This window comes from Sorex fumeus, unplaced genomic scaffold, assembly GCF_029834395.1.
Source record: "Sorex fumeus unplaced genomic scaffold, SorFum_2.1 ptg000178l, whole genome shotgun sequence".
Taxonomy (NCBI): Eukaryota; Metazoa; Chordata; class Mammalia; order Eulipotyphla; family Soricidae; genus Sorex; species Sorex fumeus.
Window position 1 is genome coordinate 624,883 of NW_026606235.1, and position 24,663 is coordinate 649,545.

Genomic DNA, 24,663 nt, shown 5'->3' on the forward strand with positions numbered 1-24,663 from the left:
CTCTTAGTGGGGTTGGGAGGTGCACAGAGGAGAATTTTTGATCAATAGAACTCAATTTTCAAAAGCCAAGGTCCTATTTGCTAGGGTTCCTGGGAACACCCACCCAATAAAGCTGGCTCTACTCAAGGAATGCGAATGGTGTGATGGAACGGACACTCAAGGGCAGATTGACCTGGGGCCAAATCCTGGTTCTGCCACTAATAGTGTCACTTTGGCAAAGTGACCATCTTTGAACCTCAGTTTCCGTATCTGTCATATGACTTATTGGAAGAACAAATGTAAAAACATTCTTCCACCTTCATTTTTGGCTAAGGAGACAAATACCTTCTCAACCAACTCAGCAGCCCTATGTCACATAAACAGACTGCACAAAGGTGACTGCAGGAAACCTGGGGACACGATTCCTGCCCTCCAGGCTAGCTTGTCCGGCCAGGGTACTGAGAGTCACAGATTCTTGGATTCCTAGGGGCCTTCTGAGCTGGGAAATTGTAGATCCCTCTTCTGGGACTGTGTTACTAACTTTTGGGCATGCATGGGTTCTTTGATGTTTGGGCCACACTTCAGACTTTGGCTCAGGGAGTCGGGAGCAGGGCCAGAGAATTTGCATTCCTAGTTTCGGTGATGTCAATCTGCCAGTCTGCAGAACACACACTAAAAACCACTGCCTTGGAAACCAGTCCCCCGGCCCAATCTGCTGAGTCTACCACCTGCCAATTCCTCCTATATTCAAGAGGCCACTGAAGAGTAAGAGTTCGGTTAAGTGTGTGAGAAAAATACAGACCAACTCAGACCCAACCGTCAGCTGAAGTAACGTTTCCAGGAAACAGGAAAGCACAACAAAGCTAAGTCACTTAATGATGGGAGTGGGTGCGCTAGCTGCAAGCTCTTTCTTCCGGTCTTCATTTTCTACTGCTGCGGTAACAATGGCCATAAGACAGAAGAGAGCTAATGTACAAATAAGAATCAGTGGGTTTACAGTGTAGACACCAACCTCTGGCCAGTGAGAGAGATTTCTAGAGTCTCGCTCAAACCCCTAATACCTCGCTTACTTACACTTCCCACCCCCACCCCCGGCCATCCCTATGCTGGCCCTTGACGAGCAGTTGCTGACCGTCTTGGGAGGTTGCTAACTTTGGGTAAAACAGCCGGGGATTCTAGCAACCCCAGGACACTTACCCACTGACGATACTGAATATATGACCCAAAGCCTGATCACGCTGAGTCACACTGGGCAGCAGGGATAAATAAGTATCTGATGTGACAGTCACCATGCATGTCCCAAGTCCCTTTGAATCCTGTTAGAGCCAGGAACAAACTCTCATCTCTAGAGCTGGAAGAATGATCCTTTCAGAAATATATCATATGCACTCTGAGAAGAAAGTGAAGTCCAGGGAACTCAAATGATATATTCAAGAGGGAAAGTCAGGGCCGACAGGTGTGGCTTGAGCGGGAGGTGAGGCTCATGTGCTCTGCATGTTTGAGGTCCTGGGTTTGAGCCCAACATCACTGAGTATGGCCGTGAATATAGTCCTGGTCGCCGAGAGCCATTGTGTGATTGTGTGATTTCCCCACTCCCCAAAAGAGCAAGTTAAAAATCCTTTTCCTACTTTCCAATCTAAATTTGGTCCATTAAATAATCTGGCAAATAGCTAGGTCCCCCTGAGCCCTGTGACAACCCTCCCACACAAGGCAAGTCTCTCTGGCAACGAGTACCACAAGGACTGAATTATGAGGGAGGGAAACCGAGGCACAGCAAGGGTAGTTTGACTGCAGTGTCCTTGAAGTGCCTCCAGCAACAGAACCTCCACCAGATAACCACATCTTGGAAAAACCAAGGATGGGAGCAGTGACTTTCTTGTAGTACTGGGTAAGAATTCAAACGTTCTTGTAGCCTTTCCCCAGTACCAAGGTCAAGTGAAACATCAGAAAATATGCATGTGTGTCTCAGAGAACATTATTCAGGGATTTGTACCCTGGAGAGATCTGGGCTAGATTTCCATTTCCAGAACAACCCTTGGAAAGTGCTCAACGAGACAGTACACTGTCCTCCAACATACTTCATTAAGTTCAAATGGAAATCTGGGGGCAATCAAGTTTGCTAGAGAAGATCTCGTGGTGATTGAGCAGCTGGCCATAAAAAAAAAAAATCATAGTAAATATGGCTGGAATGGTGAAAACAAATCGCCTATACCACCCCCACCAAAAAAGGGAAAATCTTCAAGCTGAAAAAAGCTTATTATCTTTCCAGCTCAACCTCCTCATTTGATAAATAGGAAAAGTGAGGCACAACAAGCAACAAACTTGATGATAAAGGTCACCCAGTGTGTCAGTGACAGAACTGAGATTATAGTCCCCGACTCTACTTCCTGAAAGACACGTGACATTCTCAGTGAGAGTGAAGAGAGACAAAGGGCACTGTCCTCTTAAATCAGAGCTGATGGTTCAGAGACAGCAATCCATGTGTGATTCTACCTGAAAGTGCAGACGTTCAAGACTTTAAAAGAGTTCTCCCTATATAAATGCCAATAAACTTCTCATGGTCATGGGTAACAGTAATGTCAAAAAGCAGCTTTCCAAATTGCAAATGCATATGCCAGAATCTGACTAATTATAAAGACTATTAAAGCACTTCAAGATTAGAGACAGCCCAAGGATGGGTGGCAGCTCTGCTTAGCTCACCCACCAGTCATCCTTCTGCTGCCAGTCACCCCTGAGTTCCTGGTTCATGTCTCTCTCCTCCAGTTTCTGAACAGAGGTTGTGAGATGCCCAAATCCTTCATCCTTCTGTCGTTTTCTTTTTTTGCTTAAAACACAAAATTCTCATGCTAAAAAACAAAACAACAACAAAAAACCCCAAAAAACACCTGAAAACAATGTTGCAAGACCCAGCTGAGACTTTTGTGTGGACAAACTCAGAGTCACTTTCTAGTCACTTCCTTGGCTGTCTAGGTGACAGTGTGTGCAAGAGAACCCTCTCCTTGCCACCAAACCTGACTGCAGCTTCAAACTGATTTTCATATTACAGTTTATGACCACAGTCTATTTAATATCTAGGCCAACGCCATCTCCCACCCTTCTCCTAAATAGCACCCGAGAGCACCATGAATGCCAAAACAAGCTGGGCAACAACTCAGCATAGTCACACACCTGCCCGTAATGCCCCCAGTAAGTGTAAGTGGTGATTGCTTGTCTTTAACACATCAGAAAGGCCAAGTTTTTATTTGCTAATGAACTTGTAAGGAGCAGGACAACTGATTTCTTCAGGCTGAGCATAAAATGTAAGATATTTCTTGATAAAACCTGTTATTTTCCCAATTGCCCCTGCAAGTCTGTTTTTTTTTTCAAGTGAAATATTAGCACTTGCCAAGTCTTTGCAGGAAGCTGATACCTTTAGCACACAAAAGCCATGCTTTGGCCTTCTCCAGTCGTTTCACTTCCTTGCAAGAAAGAGAATACCAAATACTATCAAACATTCTTGTCATTAGGAACCCTCCACCATGTTAGAAAACAGAATGGGGGTGCATGAAAACAAAGGAATGGGAAAAGCATGTTTTTACTCCCAGGCTGCTTTTATTTTTTTTATAGCAAGTGTAACTGGCTTCAGCTGGTTAACAAATTGTCCTGGAATTCTTGGCATTGCAGCAAACATGTCAGCTCCCTGGTTACGCCTTCGTCACTGCTCAAAGGACCACATGCTTTAACCTTCCTGCTCTTTCCATAGGCCTTGGTTTGTCCCGTACCCAGGAAACTTTATATGTTGTCTAAACTGAGAACCCCAGCAGGTCGCAAAGCAGACAGCAGACAGGATTCAGAATGTTGACCCATTCCTACCTGGAGCCACACCATCAAGCTGTAACTCAGCCTGCCTGTGTAGAAATAAAAGAGCCCAGCCACGTGGCTAACAGCTTTTTTAACTGCTACTCTCAGCAATGAGGAACTTCCCAGCAAACAAGACTCAGTGAGACAGCAGTCCTCAAGAGAAGCAACGTCAGTATTTATCAAAAGGATCCGGAGATTTAACCAGATATTCAAGACAATCAGCCCCTAAGGCTCAAGTAAGGTAGGACGAGATTAAAAGCCGGTGCTGCACACCTGTCCGTGGGTCCTCGGTTCACTATGCAGAAATGGAACCCCGCTACAGGTCTCCTCCCATAATACTAGAGACATCACACAGTCAGGAAAGGCACCAGAACATGCCCAACACAGCATCTGACTCAATGCAAAATACATACATAAAAAACGCAAGGCAGAGTATACAGTATGACCCTTCGGTGTAAAATAAAGGATGGATGAAGGAGAAATAGAGTATGCAGAGGCCCTTTCTGCAATGAAACACACTTGGCAGCACTGAGAGGAAGTGTCAGCAATCAAGAGAAAACTTAACCTTCACAGTTTCTGAATTTTAAACCATGTGAATTTATGCTCTTTGAAAAAAAATCTGAAACTTAAACACAGGACACTATGATCTGTTGTTTAAAAGAAAAAAGTCTCTAAACATCTGTGTTGTACATGATAAAACATTCTAGAATAATACATAACTGTCAATGATAGGTTACTCCTGGGAAAAGAAAAGTAGACTTTCTAATTTTATTTTCTATAGTCTATTGTTTCACTTGTTTTCAAAAGACAGTACTACTTGTATAATTTCTACTTTAAAAAAAAATGCAACCTAACCTCCAACAAGAATCCTTAGCAGATTATTGTTTGTATTCAACAAACAATACAAAATAAATTATTTCGGTTCTGCTTTGGGGCAGGGGTTCGGTTCAGTATGGAAACATCCAAATTATGGCGGTGAGAAGGTGTAATGGTGGTGGGACTGATAGCAGGAGCAATAGCACAGCGGGTAGGACATTTGCCTTGTATGTGGCCGACCCAGGTTCGATTCCCAGCATCCCATATGGTCCCCTGAGCACCACTAGGTGTAACTCCTGAGTGCAGAGCCAGGAGTAACCCTTGTGCATCGCCGGTGTGTCCCAAAAAGAAAAAAAAAATGATGGTGGGACTGGTGTTCGAATATTAAATGTAATCAAATATTGTGAACTACTTTATAAAAATAAAATTAAATTTTAAAAAATAAAAAAGTTTCCATAGAAAAAAAAAATCCTTAAACTTCAATGACACATTCATTTAAACTCACCCTATGTTGGGTTAGAAATTTTTGTGTACAGGTTTCATCTTTGGAGCAACTGCAACTTATCTACAATTCTGAATTATAATAATGAAGCTTATCTATAATTCTGCTCCACCTGCCCAGGAAAATAACACTATTAATTGGTAAAGAATAAAACAAAACTTGGGCCTGGAGAGATAGTACAGTGCCTTGCATGCAGCCAATCAGTGTTCAATCTCCAGTATCCCATATGGTCCCCTAAGCATCCTGACCCATAAATAAAAACAAACAGACAAAAAAAGGCTTCAAGATGGCAACAAAACAATTACATAAGAACAAAACCACCAAGCCTCAAAAGTAATCTTATAAGGAAAAGACTGTTAGCCATGGGAATCCATGACCAAGTCAAAACAACATTGAAATTGTGGGAATTCCAACAATCTGCATGCTTGCATGGGCTAGGATTGTTGCAAAATTGCCAAAGTGTAGCAGTCAGATTTCACAGAATTGTAAATTCCTATCAGAGGACATGTTCTTTATTTAGGCAAATTCCAGCATGATCTGAGTGTTTAGAGAGCAATTCCCTTAAGGATATGGCATGAATGGACAAAGAACAGGAATTTCTTTTTAAGTAAAAGCAGAGTTGAATATTAGGGGATCTGGGAAGTTGTGCCTGGGGGTAAAAATGACCATGTGAGGTGGTCCAGGAAAGTGATTCAATATTAGATGAGTCTATGCTAGGAGAAATATGCAGCCATTAAAATTGAGAAGGGACTCCGCGCCAGGCTGTGGAGTGGGTGAGAGCCCTGCCCAGCCCAAGGACCCAGCCCTGGCAGCTGACCTCCACTGCCCAACCACTGTCACACTCCAGGCCACTTTCTGGATGCTCTGGCTGAGCCTCACCCATGAATAAAGTCCCACAGAACCCAGATAATGCGGAACTTTGTGACCTTGGACTCTGGACTCAACAGACCAGAATAGAGATCCTCTGCCTGCTTCCCCCAGTCTCCGGGATCACACCCATAAGCCACACCCTGCTGGCACCAGATAATCTCCTCATCGGTCACCCTCCAGTACTCATGGATGCTCCTCCCAGACGGGAGTATAAAAGGAGGCCCTCAGAACCATGCCACTGGACTCCGCGCCAGGCTGTGGGGCGTGTGAGAGCCCTCCCCACCCCAAGGGACTCAGTCTGTCACATTCCAGGCCACTTTTCGGACTGTGCGGCCGCGCAACACATTTTAAGAATCTTCCTACCCATTTATGCCTCTCGGAGAGCCTGGCAAGCTACCGAGAGTACCCCTGCCCGCACGGGCAGAGCCTGGCAAGCTCCCCATGGCATATTTAATAAACCAAATACAGTAATGACAATAGGTCTCATTCTCTGACCCTGAAAGAACCTCCAATTGGGAAAAGACAAGAAGAGGCTGCTAAAATCTCAGGGCTGGGTGGAATAGAGATGATACTTCCTCCCCCCCCCACCCCCCGCTCAAGTAAATCAAAGATCAATGGGATGACAGTGATACAGTGAAAATTGAGAAATTCGTGGGGTCGGGTAGGGGGGAAGCCATAGAGGTTTGCATCTCAATTTTTAGCTCTGAAGAAATATAATCCCTCTCTGTTGGCTTAAAGAGACTGTCACACATTACTGTCCTGATGTGGTTCTGTCTGAAGGGGGTAATCCAGAATGGAGCAAACAGGGTGGAAAAATGTCAGAGAGTCTACAATGAACCTCCTCAGTAACAACCTTTTCAAAACCTTCATTTCAGAGGATGGATGTATTCCCTCATCTGAAACAAAAACTAAACAAGGAACAAAATGTAAGGGTGAAAAATGAAACCAGATGGAGATAGTGAAATACAACAAACTGTTAGAAGAAAGTGGCTTGATACAAAGTAGGAGGAAAGGCACCTAGGACAGACACAGACAGGGACTCTAAAGATTAAGGGGAAGCTGGGGGGTGGTGGGGAGGAGAGGCAGAGAACAGAAGAGGTAACCAGGAAAATAAAATCAAAACAGAAAGCTCTCCAAGAGTGCAGAATATATGATATACTGGGGAAATCCAGTTCTGCCCAACCAGGTGGGCAGAACTGGAATTCCCCAGTATGAGGGAGAACTTTGTCTCTGATACCTGGTTGCCCTCTTTTACTCCCTTCCTTCTCTTTCCACATTCAATCTGTTAGCAAATCTCAATTATAACTTTGGAACACATCAAGAATTCAGGAATTTCTCACCACCTCCATTGCTACCATCCTAGACCCAGATAATATCTCTTGGGGCCACAATGAGGGCATAGCAGAAAAGTAATTTGCCTCGGATGTGATCAACCCAGGTTTCATCCCCAGCACCATATGGTCTCCAGAACACTGCTAGGAGTGATCCCTAAGCACAGAGCCAAGTGTGGCCCAAACAAAAAAAAACCAAAAAACAAAACTACTTAGGGGTTGGAGCGATAGCACAGTGGGTAGGGAATTTGCCTTGCACGCGGCCGACCTGGGTTTGATTCCCAGCATCCCATATGGTTCCCTGGGCAATGCCAGGAGTAATTCCTGAGTGCAGAGCCAGGAGTAACCCCGTGCATCACCAGGTGTGACCCAAAAAGCAAACAAACAAAAAAAACCCCACACACAAAAAAACTACTTAAACTGTAGCACTGTCCTCCTGTTGTTCATCGATTTGCTTGAGCAGCACCAGTAACACCTCACAACAAATTGTGAGACTTGTTGTTACTGTTTTTGGCATATTGAATACATTACGGGTAGCTTGCCAGGCTTTGCTGTGCAGGCGAGATACTCTCCGTAGCTTGCTGGGCTCTCCGAGAGGTGTGGAGGAATCGAACCTGGGTCGGCAGTGTGCAAGGAAAACGCCCTACCTACTGTGCTAGATATTCTCACCTTGACAACAGTAAGAACATCTCCCCCCACATTCCCATTTCACATGCTCCAATCTCCTCACCTCTCTCTGGGGCAAAGCAACACTGATCACCATATAGAAATATGGTTGTATAATCTGTTGCCAAGCCTAAAGGAGAACTTCACAAAAGCAAGACTCTCGACTCTCTTCTCTCTCTCTCTCCCTCTCTTACCCCTGCCCTTTCTCTCTTGAGTCAGAAAACAATGATGTGTCTTTTTATTCGTTCGGTGTAACTTCAGGTTTACAGAAAGATTGCAAGAATACCTAGATTAGGGTTTCCATGTACCCTTCAGAGGAATTCTCTAAATGTTAATTTTTCAACCATGTTTGCTTTGTCAACTGAACCTCTTCCTGTATATTAGAAGTGCCTCGTCTCGACTAGTTTGTGAATGAGCGAAGAGGTATGGTTCTATTAGAACACTGGTTCTAAAAGAAACACTGGGGAGATGCAAGGAGGAAATGCTTATTCTTACATAAGTAGATTAGGGAGTCAAAACAGGATTGATTTAAAAAAAAAAAAATTCTTTACTTGTGCTGAATACCAGCCGAAGAATTGACCTGATGAAGAAAAAAGGCACATTCAGGGAAGAAGGCCGTCTGTGCGAAGCCATGACAGCTGTCAAGCTGCTCCCTGGAGGGAGTGAACTAAACATGGGAGGAAATTCAGGCCTAAGACGGAGAAAAGTTACAAAGCACTTGCCTCTAATGACAGAGCTTGTACTTTCAGAAGCTCCAGGACCCATTTCTCAATGCTTCCATATTCCCTAAAATATCCTGATTAAAAAAAACTGAAAACATGAAAATACAAAATCAGAGAGTTTGGGGAAGACAAACATTTATTCCAGTCAGGGGCACTGGAGGACTTACAATGCATGCTGCACCATCCCATTTCTTATCAGTGTCAACAAGGAAGGATGGAACATCACAGGAGCTTTGCTTGAAACTGCCAGTAGCTGCTGAGAGGTCACCATTAGTCTATGACATCTTCTTCTTCACTGGTGTGGCTCAAGATTTTCCAGCCTCATTTCCAGTGCTCAGTGAAGACATGCTCTTTAACTCTGTATTTACTTTGTGCAGAGAGAGGGTAGGAATCTGATAGACTAACTAGGCCTCTTCAAGTCATGACTTAAGTTCTATTTTCCTATTTAAGTTTATTTTCTGATTAAAATAGAAAAAGGGGACAGGGTAAGGAGAAATAGAAATTACACTATTGATACAAAGACTTTAAATTCTAGTAGAAATTAAGATCCATATTAAAGGTCAACTCTGAAGGGACCCAGGAGATAGTTCATCAGGTTGAAAACATGCAATGGTCCCTGAGCACAGAGCTGGGAGTTGCCCTCGGAGACTCACCCGGTGTGGCTAAAAAAAAAGAGAAATAACAATAATAAAATAAAGTCAACTGGTGGTTCAAAGCAAATAATGATGTGAGGTCTGATCAAAACAAACGAAGCTGAGTCTCATTCGCCTCAATAATGTAAGCAAACAATTCTCTAATATTGGAGTCCAGAGTTGTCACTGATGCTCCACTGGTCATGCAGGTAAGTTTGTAGAAATGAGCTCTTCACGCAGGGTAATGTTGAAAGCTTCAGATAGGATGTGAAGAGCAGCTCCTGCTTCCAGATAGTGTCTGCAGCTCACAGTGGGTTTAGCACTGGAATCGAGTAGAGAACTTGGGAGACACAGGCACAGTCAGAGGCTGGTCACTTGACTTTATTTCCACACCCTGGTACTTTCGTATTGGATTAGCTTTGTGCACCTGCAGAGTAGAAAAATAAAAAATCACCACTGACCTAGAGTAGTGACATTTTTTTTTTTGTGGGAGAGGCAGGGGGCAGGGGGCAGTGGGAGGATGCTGGATCACACTCAGTGATGTTCAGGGGTTACTCCTGGCTCTGTACTCAGGAATTATTTCTGGCAGCACTCGGGGACCATATGGGATGCTGGAGAAGGAACTTGGGTTGGCCATGTGCAAGGTAAATGGCCCTACCTGCTGTACCCCCAGAGTAGTGATTCTCTCTTTTTTTTTTTTTTGGCTTTTTGGGTCACACTCTGCAATGCTCAGGGGTTATTCCTGGCTCTGCACTCGGGAATTACTCCTGGCAGTGCTCAGGGGTCCACATGGGATGCTGGGAATCGAACCTGGGTCGGCCACGTGCAAGGCAAACGCCCTACCCATGGTACTATTGCTCCAGCCCCCAGAGTAGGGATTTTCAACCTTTTCTACCTACTACTTGTGGTTGCAAACCATTGCACTAGTTTGAACCTGAGAAGTGGCTTTCAAATTTTCACACTATTTTCAACCAGCAGATGAAAAACATGATCTAGAGCCCAGTTTCTTAAACTGTGAGGTACAGTAGTTTGGAAAAGTCGCACTTTTATAAAGATTATCTGAAGTAGAGGGTCATACTTTTTTTCCCTCATCCAAATAGCAGATGGCAAGTAGAATTTTTCCCTTGAACAATTTGTACCTCGACCCACCATCACCTCTGTCAACACATGTATCAGCAGTGAGTCTAAAACTTTTAGACTCTCAAGTACTTCTATATTTCCAAAATCATTCTTTTAATAATCATATGAAGTTTTATTTAAAGCTGTCTTTTTTTTCCTCATTAATGCTCTAAAACAGTTTGTATCCTTCCTACTAATGAAAAAAAATCATTATTAAAAATTAAGCTTCCTGGGACTGGAATGATTTAGGGCGTTTGCCTTGCATGCAGGCAACCTGGGTTCAATTCCCAGCATCCCATATGGTCTCCCGAGCACAGCTGGGAGTAATTTCTGAGTGCAGAGCCAGGAGTAACCCCTGTGCATCGCCAGGTGTGACCCAAAAAGAAAAAAAAAAAATTTAAGCTTCCTGGGGCAAAAGCAATAGTACAATGCATAGGGTATTTGCCTTACACATGGCATATCTGGGTTAGATCCCCAGCATCCCATATGGTTCCCTGAGCACCGCCAGGAGTAATCCTTGAACACCTCCGGGTGTGACCCAAAAGGACAAAAAAAAAAAAAAAAAAAGGAAAAAAAGAATTAAATTTCCTTTTTAATAATACTGGGCCCGCTTGAGCAAATAATATCTAAATTATTACACATGCATTAGCATGTACAATTACCTTGACTGATATGCTCTATAATATTACAGAATTTGCATAGAGTATTAACAAAAATAAAGTTACAAATTCTCATGTCCTTTACTATCTCTATATACTCTGTATACTTGACTAATTGTAAAACACATTGACTTTTTTTTTTTTTTTTGCTTTTTGGGTCACATTCAATGAGGCTCAGGGATTACTCTTGGCTCTGCACTCAGAAATTACTCCTGGAGGTGCTTGGGATGCTGGGGACCAAATCCTGGGGACCATGTGCAAGATAAATGCCGTAGCTTCAGTTCTAATGCATTGATTCTTGACTCCCACAGGAAATACTAAAAGCTAAATTAAAAGAGATCCGAGGAATGCATTATTTTGAAAAGTTAAATCACACAATATCCTCCAGATGAAGACACCTCAAAGAAATTCAATCTGAATCCAATAAGATATTTTTAAACTATTAAAAAAAATTTTGCTTTTGGGTCACACCCAGCAGTGCTCTGGATTCATCTCTCTGATCTCTATGCTCAGGGATCACTCCTGAGATGATGGAGATCAAGCCCGGTCTGCAGACTGCAAAGCAAGCACAGCACCTGCACCTGTTATACTACGGCTCCTGTCCCACAATTTTTTAGATCTTATGAAAATTTTTAGTTTTCTACCTTTGGTTTCTAAAAAGGGCTAAAATCATGATATAAGTAGCAAGTACAACGAGTACAATGTATATACATTTTTAGCCTTATCTGTGGCTCAATTGTCACCATCTTTGGTTTATTGAAGAGAACACCATAAATTTGTGACTTCCCCCTTACACTTGACTTTGATGTGCCTTGATAGGACACATCCTCTCTGGAAAGGGGCAAGAACAGAGAAATTACAACAGAGAATCTTGGGTTAGTCAGTGCTTGGGTGCCCAGTTACCATTGCTCTCCGTATCCTCGCCAGCTCTTCCTTCTCTTGCTCTTCTTCCTGTTGTCTGGCCTCCTCCAACTCCTGGGCTTTTTTGGCTTCGACCTCTGCCATTTTCTTCTCCAGTTCCTGCCACTCCTTAGCTCTCCTCTCAGTGGCCAGCTGAAATGGTTCCTGAACTAGAGAACCAGAAAGGCCCTCTGAGTACAAGAAGAGAGAAAACATTGATACACAAGCAGGATGTGTACAATCCATGCATTAGTGGAAGTAGCAAGTAGCATAGACATGCAGAGCAAGCAACAGAGAAGCTGAGCAGCTAAAGAGTCCCAGTGGGAGACAGGATAAATCACACATAAAAATGCCTAGAATTTCAATAGCTAGGAAGATCTAGTTAGAAAAAAAGCAAGACTTCTCACAGGTTGAACAGCTTGCTCAAAATTACAAGGCTAATTTGAAACAGATGTAGGAGATGCATCCCATTTTCTGATACCTTTATCTGGTATAGAAATGTACTGTATCTAAGGTTTGCTTCTAGATAAACTTCAGAAACAGGTCCTGCCCCCTCCCACCTGACCCCATCCTCCATTTAGGTGCTATTCTTTGGGCAGGAAAACATTTAACTTACTGAAATGCCAGATGTCTATGCCCAGGTTCTTGTTCTATGAATTTGGCACCAATGAATTCTACATTTCAATGTAACTACTGAGTTCAAGAAAAGCAAAAGAATTGTACCAAGGAGATAAAAAATTAGATCCTCTCCTATAAAGGCAAATGTTTCTGTTTAACACAACTGAACCCTATGCACAGCCCTGGGAAGTCTGACAATTCTGTCATAATTCCCTAAGAGTATATATTATAATACCAGAAAGGTTTTTTCTTTCTTTCTTGGGAACAAAGGGCTCCTGGGAGGTGACGTTGTTTGGTCGAGCCTTGAAGCAAGTTGCTTCTTTCTGCTGTTTCAGCTCTTCTTCCAGCTATTAGAAAGAAAGACCAACAGATAAACCACTACAGAATTTCCTCGACTACCACATTAACGACTCGAGTAATGTTTTTGAAATACTTATCAATAAAGATCACTTAATCTAAATTTTCTTTAGATTAGATCTGCAGATGATTTGATTTAAACCTTAGCTAGAAACCTCCTATAGGAGGACATCATGCTGACAAAATCTAAATGCTCTGAGAACTAGAAGATATAAAGACTTATTTTGTATAAAAAGGGGGAATGAGCCTATGCTGATTCAGAGACAATAACATCTCTTGGGTTTCGGCAGCGGGGACAGACCATGCAAAGCTGGGGATCAAATCCAGGCTCCTAAATGCAGAGCGTCTGCTCCAGCCCTTTGAGCCATCTCCCCAGTCCCTTAGGGTGACTCTACAAAGATCTGCTCCAATCTCCAAGATTCAGGGGATTCTTCTTTCTAGATAGGGCACAATTAGATTCCAATTTAACTAGTCAACAACAACCAACCCATTGTCTTTAATTGTCTGGCAGCTATATAAATAGCACACTATATAAACAGCACAATTTATCACAGTATCACATTGAGAATCCTGCATGAGAACCTATTCTCCTATTACTGCTTCTACTTGATCTCAAATAAACCAAACAGGTGAGAGCTTAAATTCCTATGAAGTCAGTTCTCACGTTCCTCAGATGATTATATAAGCAAGGATCAGCAAAGTTCAGCAAATAGATAAAATCCAACTTATAGCCTTTATGCACATTCCTTGAGCTAAGAATGACATTTTTTAAAAATTATCCCCTCTTATTAAAAAAAGTCTTCTCTTTTTCTTCTTTGATTTTTACTTTCTTAAAAAGGTCACACTCTCACACACACACAAACACAGAGAAATATGTGACAGAGACCAAAAGTTACCTAGAAAGTCTAAAATATTTACAGATAAAAACTGCTGACTCAATTTTTAATAAGAACGCCTGACATTATGTAGTGTGTTAACTCCCAGGCAAATTTCAGTGGACTGGGACTACCTAGTGTTAACAACTCAACAATCAAACAATTAATATTAACTATTCTCTTCAACTCCTACCTGATGTTTCCAAGTCTGTGCCTTCAGAGCACCCCTTTTGTCTGTCTCCAGGGAGAAAGGCTCAATCTGGGTCGCGTTCTTCACCTTTTTCTCTGGTAGATTAACAGTGTCAAAATGAGGCACAGGAAGTGCCTTGAACTTGGGCATCTAAAAAGGGGGAAAAAAACCCTTAAATTAAGGCCTCTCTGAAAATAAATCAGTCGATACTCTAGACATCTGAAAGACTAAAAAATAGGATCGGTCAGTTTTCAAAGCAGCATGTTCTAGCAGAAAGAGTAATGCACTCAAAGAAAAATATTTTCTCCTCCCAATATTGTCAATAACTGGCAGCACTGTTATGAGCAAGTCATTTAACCTCTTTGTGCCTGAAGTGATTATTAAAATGAAGAACCCTGATTATACTTTGTAAGGTTACCAAAGGAATCAATGTAGGGTCTAATTTCACATAAAAGATTATCTTTGAGAAATCAAAAAGCAGCTTTTGACTACTTGTAGATATGAAAACACCTACCTCCTCCCCTTTTTGCAATTCTTTAATTTTCTTCTCCTTCTGTAACTGACGTTCCTTGTCTCGAGAATCAAAAGAGAAAGGGCACATTTCCACAGTTCTTGCCTCTGGAATTTGGGGTTTAAAAGGCACCCCATAATGAGGCACAGGTTGAGCTCTTATTACTGGCTCCTCTTCTTCCTAAGAGAAAAATTGTGCTTTAAAACAAACATTCCTGGACTGGGGATATGGATCAGGCCCTCATTGATGGAAGGCCCTGAGTTCAATCCCCAGCACTGCTGATGTGATGCTATACTGGTCCTGGAACCACAGTATAGCCCTATAACAAAAAGAAATCCCTTTTCTTTCTCACCTCCTCAGAATATGAAGTCCAAGGTAATTAAATGAGGCCTGGGAGATAGCCCAAAGGGCAGGAGCACATGCCTTACATGCTAAAGGCTGGGGTTCCATGTCCCCCAAACACTAGTAGTGATCCTTGGCATTGAGCTAGGAGTAGCTACAGGAAACTGCAGGATGGGGTCCCAAAAGACAAAACAAAATTTTTTTTTTTAAAAGACATACAGGCTGGAGCGACAAAAGGTTTATCTTGCAATGGGCTCAATTGCTGGGACTACATATGCTCCTCCAAGCCCACATGAAGTGATCCCTGAGCACAGAGCTAGGAGTAAGCCCTGAGCAATGCTTACTCTGGTGCACCCCTCCCCAAAAAGATTTTTTTAAAGACATTATATGAGAGAAGTCAATCAATGTCTTAGGAATTTAACTTTCTTTTCTACCAAAACAGATAAAATCTAAGCCATCTACTGAATCAAAGGAAGAGACCAATGTAAAGAATGATAAAGGATGACAACAATTACTCTAGGTTTTGTTTTCTGTGTGTGATGGTAGGGGTCTGAACCAAACTGGAGGTGCTCAGAAATACTCCCAGCTGTGTTTAGGGGACAGACCAGGGTCTGCTGCATGTAAAAATAAACACCATAACCACTTTATACTCTCTGGTCCCCATAATAACTCTAAAAGGAGCTGAAGTTTGGGGAGGTTTTTTCTGTTTTAGTTTTTTTTTTTTTTTTTGGCTGCTTGGGTCACACTCAGAGGTGCTTAGGGGTTACTCCCGGCTCTGCACTCAGAAATTACTTCTGGCATTGCTCAGGGGACCACACGGGATGCCAGAGATCGAACCCGGGTTGCCACTTCAAGGCAAATGCCCTCCCCGCTGTGCTATTGCTCCGGCCCGGAGCTAAAGTTTTTAACAAGAAGGTTGTAAGAATCAGTGTGAATAAAATGATGGGCATAAAAGGGTAATACCCAAGCTTGTATCTTAGCCTCTTGTTTGACCTGGCCTCTGACTATGTTAAAACATGTGACTGAGAGACAGAATTGCCAAATCCAGTAAAACAGGATCAAGTTGTTTGGGTTCCAACTGGTAACATGAGAGTACCATGCATTTAGTTTCAAATGAACCTCTAAAAAGGTTTAGGCTTGAGATTTTATATAAAATCACCCAAACTTCGGGTATTTATAGATAAAATGAAAGATGTAACAAGAAGATGGACTGATCAGTGACAGTTTATGTATTCAATTTTCATGACGATCACATCATTAACTTTGCAACCCTTGGGTTAAAGGACCTAGGTCAAGGTGAATCTAACTGCCTGCTAAGAATTTTAAATCCCCTCACAGAGCAGGGAGGTACTTCAGGGGGAAAAAAAAAAAAAAACAAAAAACAGGAAGGGGTTTGACAACTTTTTTTGACTCATGTAACAAAAACACATTTTCAACTCAATAATAACAAGTCTGCAATAAGTCATGATCTGTTACCCCAAAGGCCAGAAGATTCATACTCTTATCAGCTACTCTGTTCTTAGAAGAGCAAAAACAATGATCAAACATTCATACTTTGGCTGAATACAACTCCACACATGATTGCCTTTGGATCCCATTAAAGAAAAACTATGTTCATAGAGTGATTAACAGATAAGAAGTTCTACTATGGACTCACTTCAACTTCTTTAGTGGGCATTCGGATTCTGTTCTTCAGTGAAAAGGCTGGTGACTTGGGAACTGTGATTGGAAGGATTTTCTTTTCAGGAACACCCTGGAAAGAGTAAGCAACTCTATTAGATATCCCAGAACAACATCAGGGTATTTTCAGATTAAATTCCCTTTTTAAAAAGAAGTACCCATAGCACTGTAGCATTGTCCTCCCGCTGCTCATCAATTTGCTCGAGCAGGCACCAGTAACATCTCACAACAAATTGTGAGACTTGTTGTTACTGTGTTTGGCATATTGAATACGCCACAGAGAGCTTGCCAGGCTTTACCATGTGGGCGAGATACTCTCGGTAGCTTGCCGGGCTCTCCGAGAGGGGCAGAAGAATCGAACCCGGGTCAGCAGCGTGCAAGGCAAACGTCCTACCTGCTGTGCTATCGCTCCAGCCCAAAAAGAAGTACCTATATCAGAAAAAAAATGACTAGTAGTATTTAGGACATTGTTGTTTTTATTTTCGGGGGGAGAGAGTAGAAAGAGGGTGCTTGATCTATATCCAGCAGTGCTCAGGAATCACTCCTAGCAGTGCTCATTCAGAGGGCTATACGCAGTGCTGGGACCAAATCAGGGTTAGCAGTATGCAAAGCAAATGCCTTAACCCCTGTACTATCTCTCTGACACCTGGTTTAGCTTTTAGGTTTATTTCAATATAGCTTTTTAAAAATAATGAAACCTGCAATTATTTGTCACGAAAGGATCAATTAAATCCTTTAAATTGTGGTATAACTAAACAGCAGGCTATCAGTAATTTTAAACAGTGTTCACAATATTGAAGGGGGGTAAAGAACAAGTTACTGAAAGAGACTTTTTAAATCTTATGTTTATGGTTTTTGGATCACACGTGGCTGTTCTCAAGACTTATTCCTGGCTCTGTGCTCAGGATTCCCTCCTGGCAGCAATTAGCCAGGGATCGAACCAGGGTCAGCTGCATGCAAGGCAAGCTCTTACTCAATGTACTATCTCACTGCCCCAGAGATTATTTTGAGTTTTACAAATTTATATATAAGGCTAAGGAGACATCAAGTGATAGAACACATGTGTAATCTGGGCTAGGCCCGCAGCGAAACATCTGCACATCCTTTAGCAAGACCATTAGGACCACATTGGGAGGGCAGGCAATATCCAGATTCCCCAGCAACTACTGAAAATTCCTCTAGTAGAAATGCATATTTGGAGACCAGAATATATGAGCTAGAGTGATAGCACAGTGGGTAGGGCGTTTGCCTTGCATATGGCCAACCCGGGTTCGATTCCTTCACCCCTCTTGGAGAGCCTGGCAAGCTACCGAGAGTATCTCACCCGCACAGCAAAGCCTGGCAAGCTACCCGTGACATATTCGATATGCCAAACACAGTAACAACAAGTCTCACAATTTGTTGTGAGACGTTACTGGTGCCCGCTAGAGCAAATCGATGAACAACAGGAGGACAGTGCTACAGTGCTACAGAAATGTATATATAATTAAATAGAAAATAAAATCTGAACCATTTCTTGGCTTTTTGGCTAAAATCAAGTGTAGAAAATACAATCCAGAAAGAACAACAAACAGCTCATCTCTGAGAATGGCTTGAGAGACATTCACTTTCTGTAAGTCTAACAAATAAAACTACTCTGAAAATTTGTCCTTATTCACTTTCTATCTAGCACCAACTTAGAATCCATGTGCCAATACGGTACACACCATTCAAAGTAGTTACAATTTAGGAGAGCTCTCCTTAGAGCACAGATCTTGTCAACACGAGGCCATGAGTTCAATCCCACCTGGCCTCACAGAGCTGACCACACCACAGTTAAGTGTATGCAAGCACTGGGGTATAAAAGCATCACAACTAAAAAAGATATGGAAGCACCGTGGTCAAGAAGTTTGACCTTGGTATCAAGGCAACTTCTGGTGCCCACTACTGAAACGTGCATAAGCGCAAATGTTGCACAGTCCCTAGTGAGCACAGCGGCTGAGTCTGGGCGCAGCCTGATGTTGGAGATGCAGCAAGCAGCACCACTAACTCCTTTTTTATTAACACTTATCCATATGTGTCTGGACCAGTCTTAGGTCCACATTATCTATTGCTCATGACATTTCCTTTATCTCGTCTTCAAAAAGTCTTTCAGTGTCTCATCTTATTTTTCCCATGCATCTTTACAATATAGTTAAAACTACATCTAAGACTTCTCACTTCCTTCTCCTTTGACCCCCTTCAGAGTAGTGAGAGTACAGTGAATAGAATCGTGGCCTTGCATACAGAATCTGGAACTTGAGGAATAGCTTGACACACAGCACAGAAACAAATTCAGTGTGCAGCTGCCCCTAGATGTTCTGCAAAGGCAGCAGAAAAATACACTTTCCATAATTGCTTCCCTTTGGAAAACAGGTCTTTTCCTAAATATGTGTATTAACAAGAAAATGTGCTTTGAAAATGAATTAGAGCAACTTCTTTCTAAGTAGATTAATAGGGGGCTGGAGTGATGATACAGTGGATCTTGCATGCGGCTAATCCGGGTTTGATCCTGGCATCCTATATAGTCCTCAGAGCACCGCCAAGAGTAATTCATGAGTGATTCCTGAGTGGAGAGTCAGGAAAAAGTCCTGAACATCGCTGGGAATGACCCAAAACCAAAACTAACTAAATGAATGAATAGAAGCCAGAGAGAGAGCTCAAATGTATATAAACCTGAGTTCCACTGGGAGAGATTCCCAAGCACAAGAGCCGGGAGCTGCCCCCAAGCACTACCAGGTGTGGTCCAAACACCATTTCTAAATAAATTAACAAAATAATATTAAGTAAATAAAACACATCCAATTGTGGTACTTTCTAAATTTCTCATCTCAATCCTCTGCATGTGTTCTTGCTCTCCGATAAGCTCAAGTGCTCTGAAAGGCCCTAACTCATCTTTTCAAAGTCTCCACTGAAGATCTGCCTTTTAAGAGAGGCTTTCAAAAGATTTCTCCACTCAGAGAACTGATTTCTCTTTTCTGTATAGAACTTTATCACAGTTTATATAAAATTTTATTGTACTTACTTATTTAAATATTCTTCATCTGCTAGCGTGTGTGTGTGCTTCAAGAATAGGGACAGACTTTTATCCCATAAATCCCTAAGCTTGGCAACCCCAGACCTTGGCACGTATAAGGCATTCAGTAAATGTTTGTTGAATAAATATAGTAAGATTGAATAACAGAATTATACCTTGGACTCTTAGGGCTCTTGGTTGGACTCTTTAACTTGGTAGGCTACTTCTTAATCCCAACAATGCAACAACAATGCATGTTTGGAATATCTTCCTGAGAGTGGCTTTTAAAGTCAGTTTTAGGAACTTACAGGTAGTCACTCAATCTTTGAATTAGAAAAAAATTGTTTCCTGTTCTTATTTAACTATTCAGAAGTTTAGTTTCAAAGGATTTTAGATTAGCTTCAAAAAAGCAAATTAATCTTTAAAATATAAAAATCTACCACACTGAAGGAATATAAGACACATGTTTTTTCCAAACTGTCATCAACATTATCAATAATTGGAAATAATTTAACCTCTCCCAAGGTGGTGGATGCTGTGAAAGTTCTTATTTTCTAAAGAAAAGTGTGTTGTGTTTGGGAGTAAGGAGTTGTAGAGGTGGGTCAGTGAGATAGTGAAATCTAACATAGTAGGACTCATAATTAGAAGACATTCGTAATCAGAAAACCCACTTCAGACATTCATAAAATGGGTTTTCAGATCATGTTTACCATAAAACAATAAAAATCTGTTCCCCAGTATACTTGGACAAGTGGACAGTAACCTGTTGACACAGGAGAAGGAACTCTGGGCAACAAGTTGGGGATATGTTCTAGCACAGCTCCTATTCAAGCTGTGTAGCCTTAGGCAATGGTCTCAGAAGTCTTGAATTTTATTATTGTTTTTCCATTAGAAAACAATATTGGGGCTGGAGCGATAGCACAGCGGGTAGGGCGTTCGCCTTGCACGCAGCCAACATGGCCGACCCGAGTTCGATTCCTCCGCCCCTCTCGGAGAGCCCGGCAAGCTACCGAGAGTATTCGATATGCCAGACACAGTAACAACAAAAGTTTCCAATGGAGACGTTACTGGGCTCGCTCGAGCAAATCGATGATCAACGGGAGAGCCTTTACTTTACTTACTTACTTCCATTAGAACAGTAACAATACACATCTAAAGACTCAGTTTTAAAATAATTCCTCCTTTTCTACCCTGTATCCACCTAATAGAAAAATGTGCATTTGACTATTTTGTGGGTGTTTGTGGGGGGGGGGACACTACACCCAGCTATGTTCAGAGATCACTCCTCGTGGTGCTCAGGAAAACAATACGGGGAGCTGGGGATCAAACCCAGGTTGGTCATGGGTAAGCCGGGCTCCCTCCCAAGCAGCACTATCGCTCCAGCCCCCAGAGAAATATGCATTCGAAAAGGGAAGTGCTGGGGAGGAGTGACAGTACAGCAAGGAGGGCATTTGCCTTGCATGCGGCAGACCCAGGTTCGATTCCTGCACCCCACGTGATCCCCCAAGTCCACCAGGAGTGGCCCCTGAGCACTGACAGGTATGGCCAAAAACAAAATTAAAAAATTAATTTAAAAAAACTTTTTATAAAGATCAAAAGACGACCAGAAAGATAGTACAAGAGTTAAGGTGCTTGCCGTACATGTAGCCAACACTAGTCCAATCCCGAAAACCTTATATGGTCGCCCTAGCCTCACCAGGCATGATTCTGAAGTGCAATGCCAGGATTAAGCCCTGAGCACAGTCGGGAGTGGCCTACAACCCAAAAATAAATAGTAGAAATTTCTCAAAAGGTAAGTCATGAGATATTTACAAGTAGGCCCAATCCTAATGAATTGGAAAGTGATTTATGAAAAGCACTTTACAGCTGCTATCCATCCATACTTCATCTCCATTACTATTATGAAGAAGTCATTAAAACATAAAGGAAATTGAGCTCATAGAAACAGAAAAAGCTCCTTGCTTTGCTATTAAGGTTTTTAAATTACAAGAGCTTTAAGGGCAGAAAAAACATTTCCTTGTATTACGCAGAACAACTAAAAAAAGTGTAGTTTTCAAATGTCAATGGACATATTGCTGATTAATATTAGTGTCCCTATTTAATATTAGTATCCCTATTTGTTTAGACATCAATCTGCTCTACCAGACTATAAAAGCTTTGAGCAAATAGGCTACATCTCTTCTCAATTTTAAATTATCAATATAGTGATAGTATAGTGGATAGTACATTAGTACCCCATATGGTCCCACAAGCCAGTCAGGAGTAATTCCTGAGTGCAAAGTCAGAAGTAACCCCGGAGTACCACCACATGTGGCCCAAAATCCAAATAAATCTTAAAACATTAACTACCAATACAGGCTAGAACATAGGCCAGTGCTTTTCAGTTTATACTGTTATCCATTTATCCCATACCACGCCCACACTGTGATTCTAGGTACTAGGGCTACAGAAGGGAACAATAAAGACATACAGCCTCCCTGCTCTCAGGTAACTCACATTCTAATTGGATAGAAAATAAAAAGGCGAAGGCCGGAGCAATAGTACAGCAGGTAGGGTTTGCTTTGCACACAGCTGACCCGGGTTTGATCCCGAGCATCCCATATGGTCCCCTAAAAACACCACCAAAAATAACTCCTGAGTGGAGAGCCAGGAGAAACCCCTGAGCACGGAGCATCACAGGGTATGACCCCAAAAGAAAAATAAAAAGATAAAAAAGGCAATGAATCAATCAAATGTTTCCTGATTTTCACTAGTGCTCTGAAGCAGAACATAGAGCTAAAGAATCATAAAGAATCATGGGGGCTGAGGGAGGGAAACCGGGAAAGATATTAGTAAACAGGTGAAGTGTCCTTAGAAGTGGGAAGTGTGAGTAGACAGGTGATACATTTAAGAAAAGTATCCAAAGGCTTCCTTTTCAAGCCTGTGCTCTCCCTCCAAGGAGTATCTCACTTTCTTGTCTTTATGTTGCTTTGCTATTTCCACTCTGGAGAAACCTGTGTTTTCCTCAACATTACTCCTTCCTCTCCCCTCACATTCTTCTAAATTAGTTTCAATAAAAACATCCTTGCTTCACAGAAATGGAGGGAGGGAGGGAGGAAAGCACCCAAAGCTATGCTGGATAAAACAGTATAATGCGTAGGGTACTTGCCTTATACATGGCCCAACCAGAGTTTGATCCCTGGCACCACAGTCACCTGAGTGATCCTTGAGCACAGAGCTGGGAGTAAGCCTTGAGAACAGGCCCAAAAAACAAAAATAAAGAACTCAACTGGCTGAGTGTCTGTATTCAATCACCAGCACCGCATGGTTCTGACCATAGAGTGGGAGTGGCCCTCAGCACTGCCAGGTGTGGTGAGAGAGAAGAGATTGATGTTGTAAATGTTCTAAATCAGCTGTGATGATGACTTGCCTAGCTACTCTGAAAATACACTTTTAAAAAGCACTAAAGACGACGACCCAAAAGAATCTCAGAACCGAGCACCTTGCTGCCGAGATGCCTCCCGACCTTGCACCAGGCCGATTTCACCAGGGTGCCTCACGTGGAGCAGGCATTGTTGCACCACCTGCCCCCTAGGAATCCCGGCAGCTGCCAACTTCCAGAACCCAATGACAAGTCCAGGTATGCAGGAGCAGTGACTGTAAACTCCGGGTCTCAAGGGATAAGGAACGGGGAGCAGCTTGCTGCAGGGATTTCTCCAGACCCTAATTATCTAAAATTTTAGAATTCTAGGAGTGCGCGGCCGCTCTCATGGCCATGCCACATCTTAAACTATTCATAACAAGCAATACAAAATAAATTATCTAGCATCTGCCTGGTTCAGCAGGTTTGCATGGTGGCAAGTAAGTTCAAAATAATGGTGGGACTGGTGTCAAAATATTGAATGTAATCTATTATTGTGAACTTAATGAAAATAAATTTTTTTAAAAAGCACTAAAGACTAGAAAGATAACAGATAAGGAAATCTGCCTTACATACAACTGACCAAGGATCTATCCCCAGCAACGCTTATGATTGATCCCAAGTGTACAACCAGGAATGATCTCTGAGCACAGAGCCTAAAGTAAGCCCTGATCACAGTTGGGTATGGGGACCCTTCACTGCCCCCCTCCAAAAAGAAAGAAAAAGAAAAGAATGAGAGAGAGAGACAGACAGACAGACAGACAGACCTACAGACAGACAGGGAGAGGGAAAGAGGGAGAGGGAGAAAGAGGGAGGAAGAAGGAGGGGAGGAGAGAGAGAACATAAAAGGAGCCTAAAATAAAGCATGGGAGTGTTAGGGGTGAGTTCCCCAAGGCAACACAGTTCTCAGGTTTATCTCAGAGCTGTTAGGAAAATCACAGTGAAACAAGGTTAACTCAGGGAAGAGAAGAGATGGAGAAAAAGAGGGTAGAGGAAAGGAGAATTAAAAAAGAGAGTGGGGGGTGGGGGAAGGAGAGGGAAGGAAAGACATCACTGATATGCTGATCCCTAAGTCACATCTAAAATATTATTGCTAAAATTACTCACTGGCCTCATGACAGCACCTCTGCCGCTGTGGTGCCCCAGCTCCCCACTAGATGTCGGCATCAGGTTCACATTTCACACCCCTGAGCTCAAAGCTTTCATCACTCCACCTCTGCCCCGTGCATCTTTTTTCATCTACGGCCCACTGCTGCCCAGGCCTGTCTCTCATCAACCCTGCTGTCTCTTCACCATCTATCAACCACAAGTGGATGAGCACAAGAAACACGGTAAGGACGCATGGGATGGAGCTTCGGCATCAGGAGGACAGATGGGGACGAACCTGACACAGGCAAAGCTTCATGTGGGCTCTAGGAGGAAGGCTTTTCTGTCCTGCTGTTAAGAAGTCCAAGACTGGAAACCAAGGCATCAAGTCTCAGGTCTGCCATCAAATTTGAAAAACATTTCTATGGCCAAGCCACAATTCTCCTTTTAAGCTTTCCTTTATGAAACCCTGAGAGGGTAGATGAGAATTCATCTATGTTTTGCTTTTCTAAAACCAAGAGCTAAAGTGAAATC

The 24,663-nt window shown here is 42.4% G+C and overlaps 1 protein-coding gene across 1 annotated transcript in view; it reads right to left on the bottom strand.

Annotated features, from left to right (window-relative positions):
• Positions 1–9,613: 9,613 nt before the first annotated feature.
• LOC130017188 (targeting protein for Xklp2-like) overlaps positions 9,614–24,663 on the bottom strand; it is a 39,645-nt gene continuing 24,595 nt past the window's right edge. Inside the window, exons 11-16 of the mRNA XM_056107894.1 lie at positions 16,587–16,682; positions 14,591–14,767; positions 14,080–14,226; positions 12,890–13,001; positions 12,040–12,227; positions 9,614–9,785 (exon numbers count right to left, since the gene is read on the bottom strand). Of these exons, the coding sequence (XP_055963869.1) occupies positions 9,675–9,785; positions 12,040–12,227; positions 12,890–13,001; positions 14,080–14,226; positions 14,591–14,767; positions 16,587–16,682 (831 nt within the window). The 3' untranslated portion in view covers positions 9,614–9,674. The remainder of the gene's footprint in view (positions 9,786–12,039; positions 12,228–12,889; positions 13,002–14,079; positions 14,227–14,590; positions 14,768–16,586; positions 16,683–24,663) is intronic.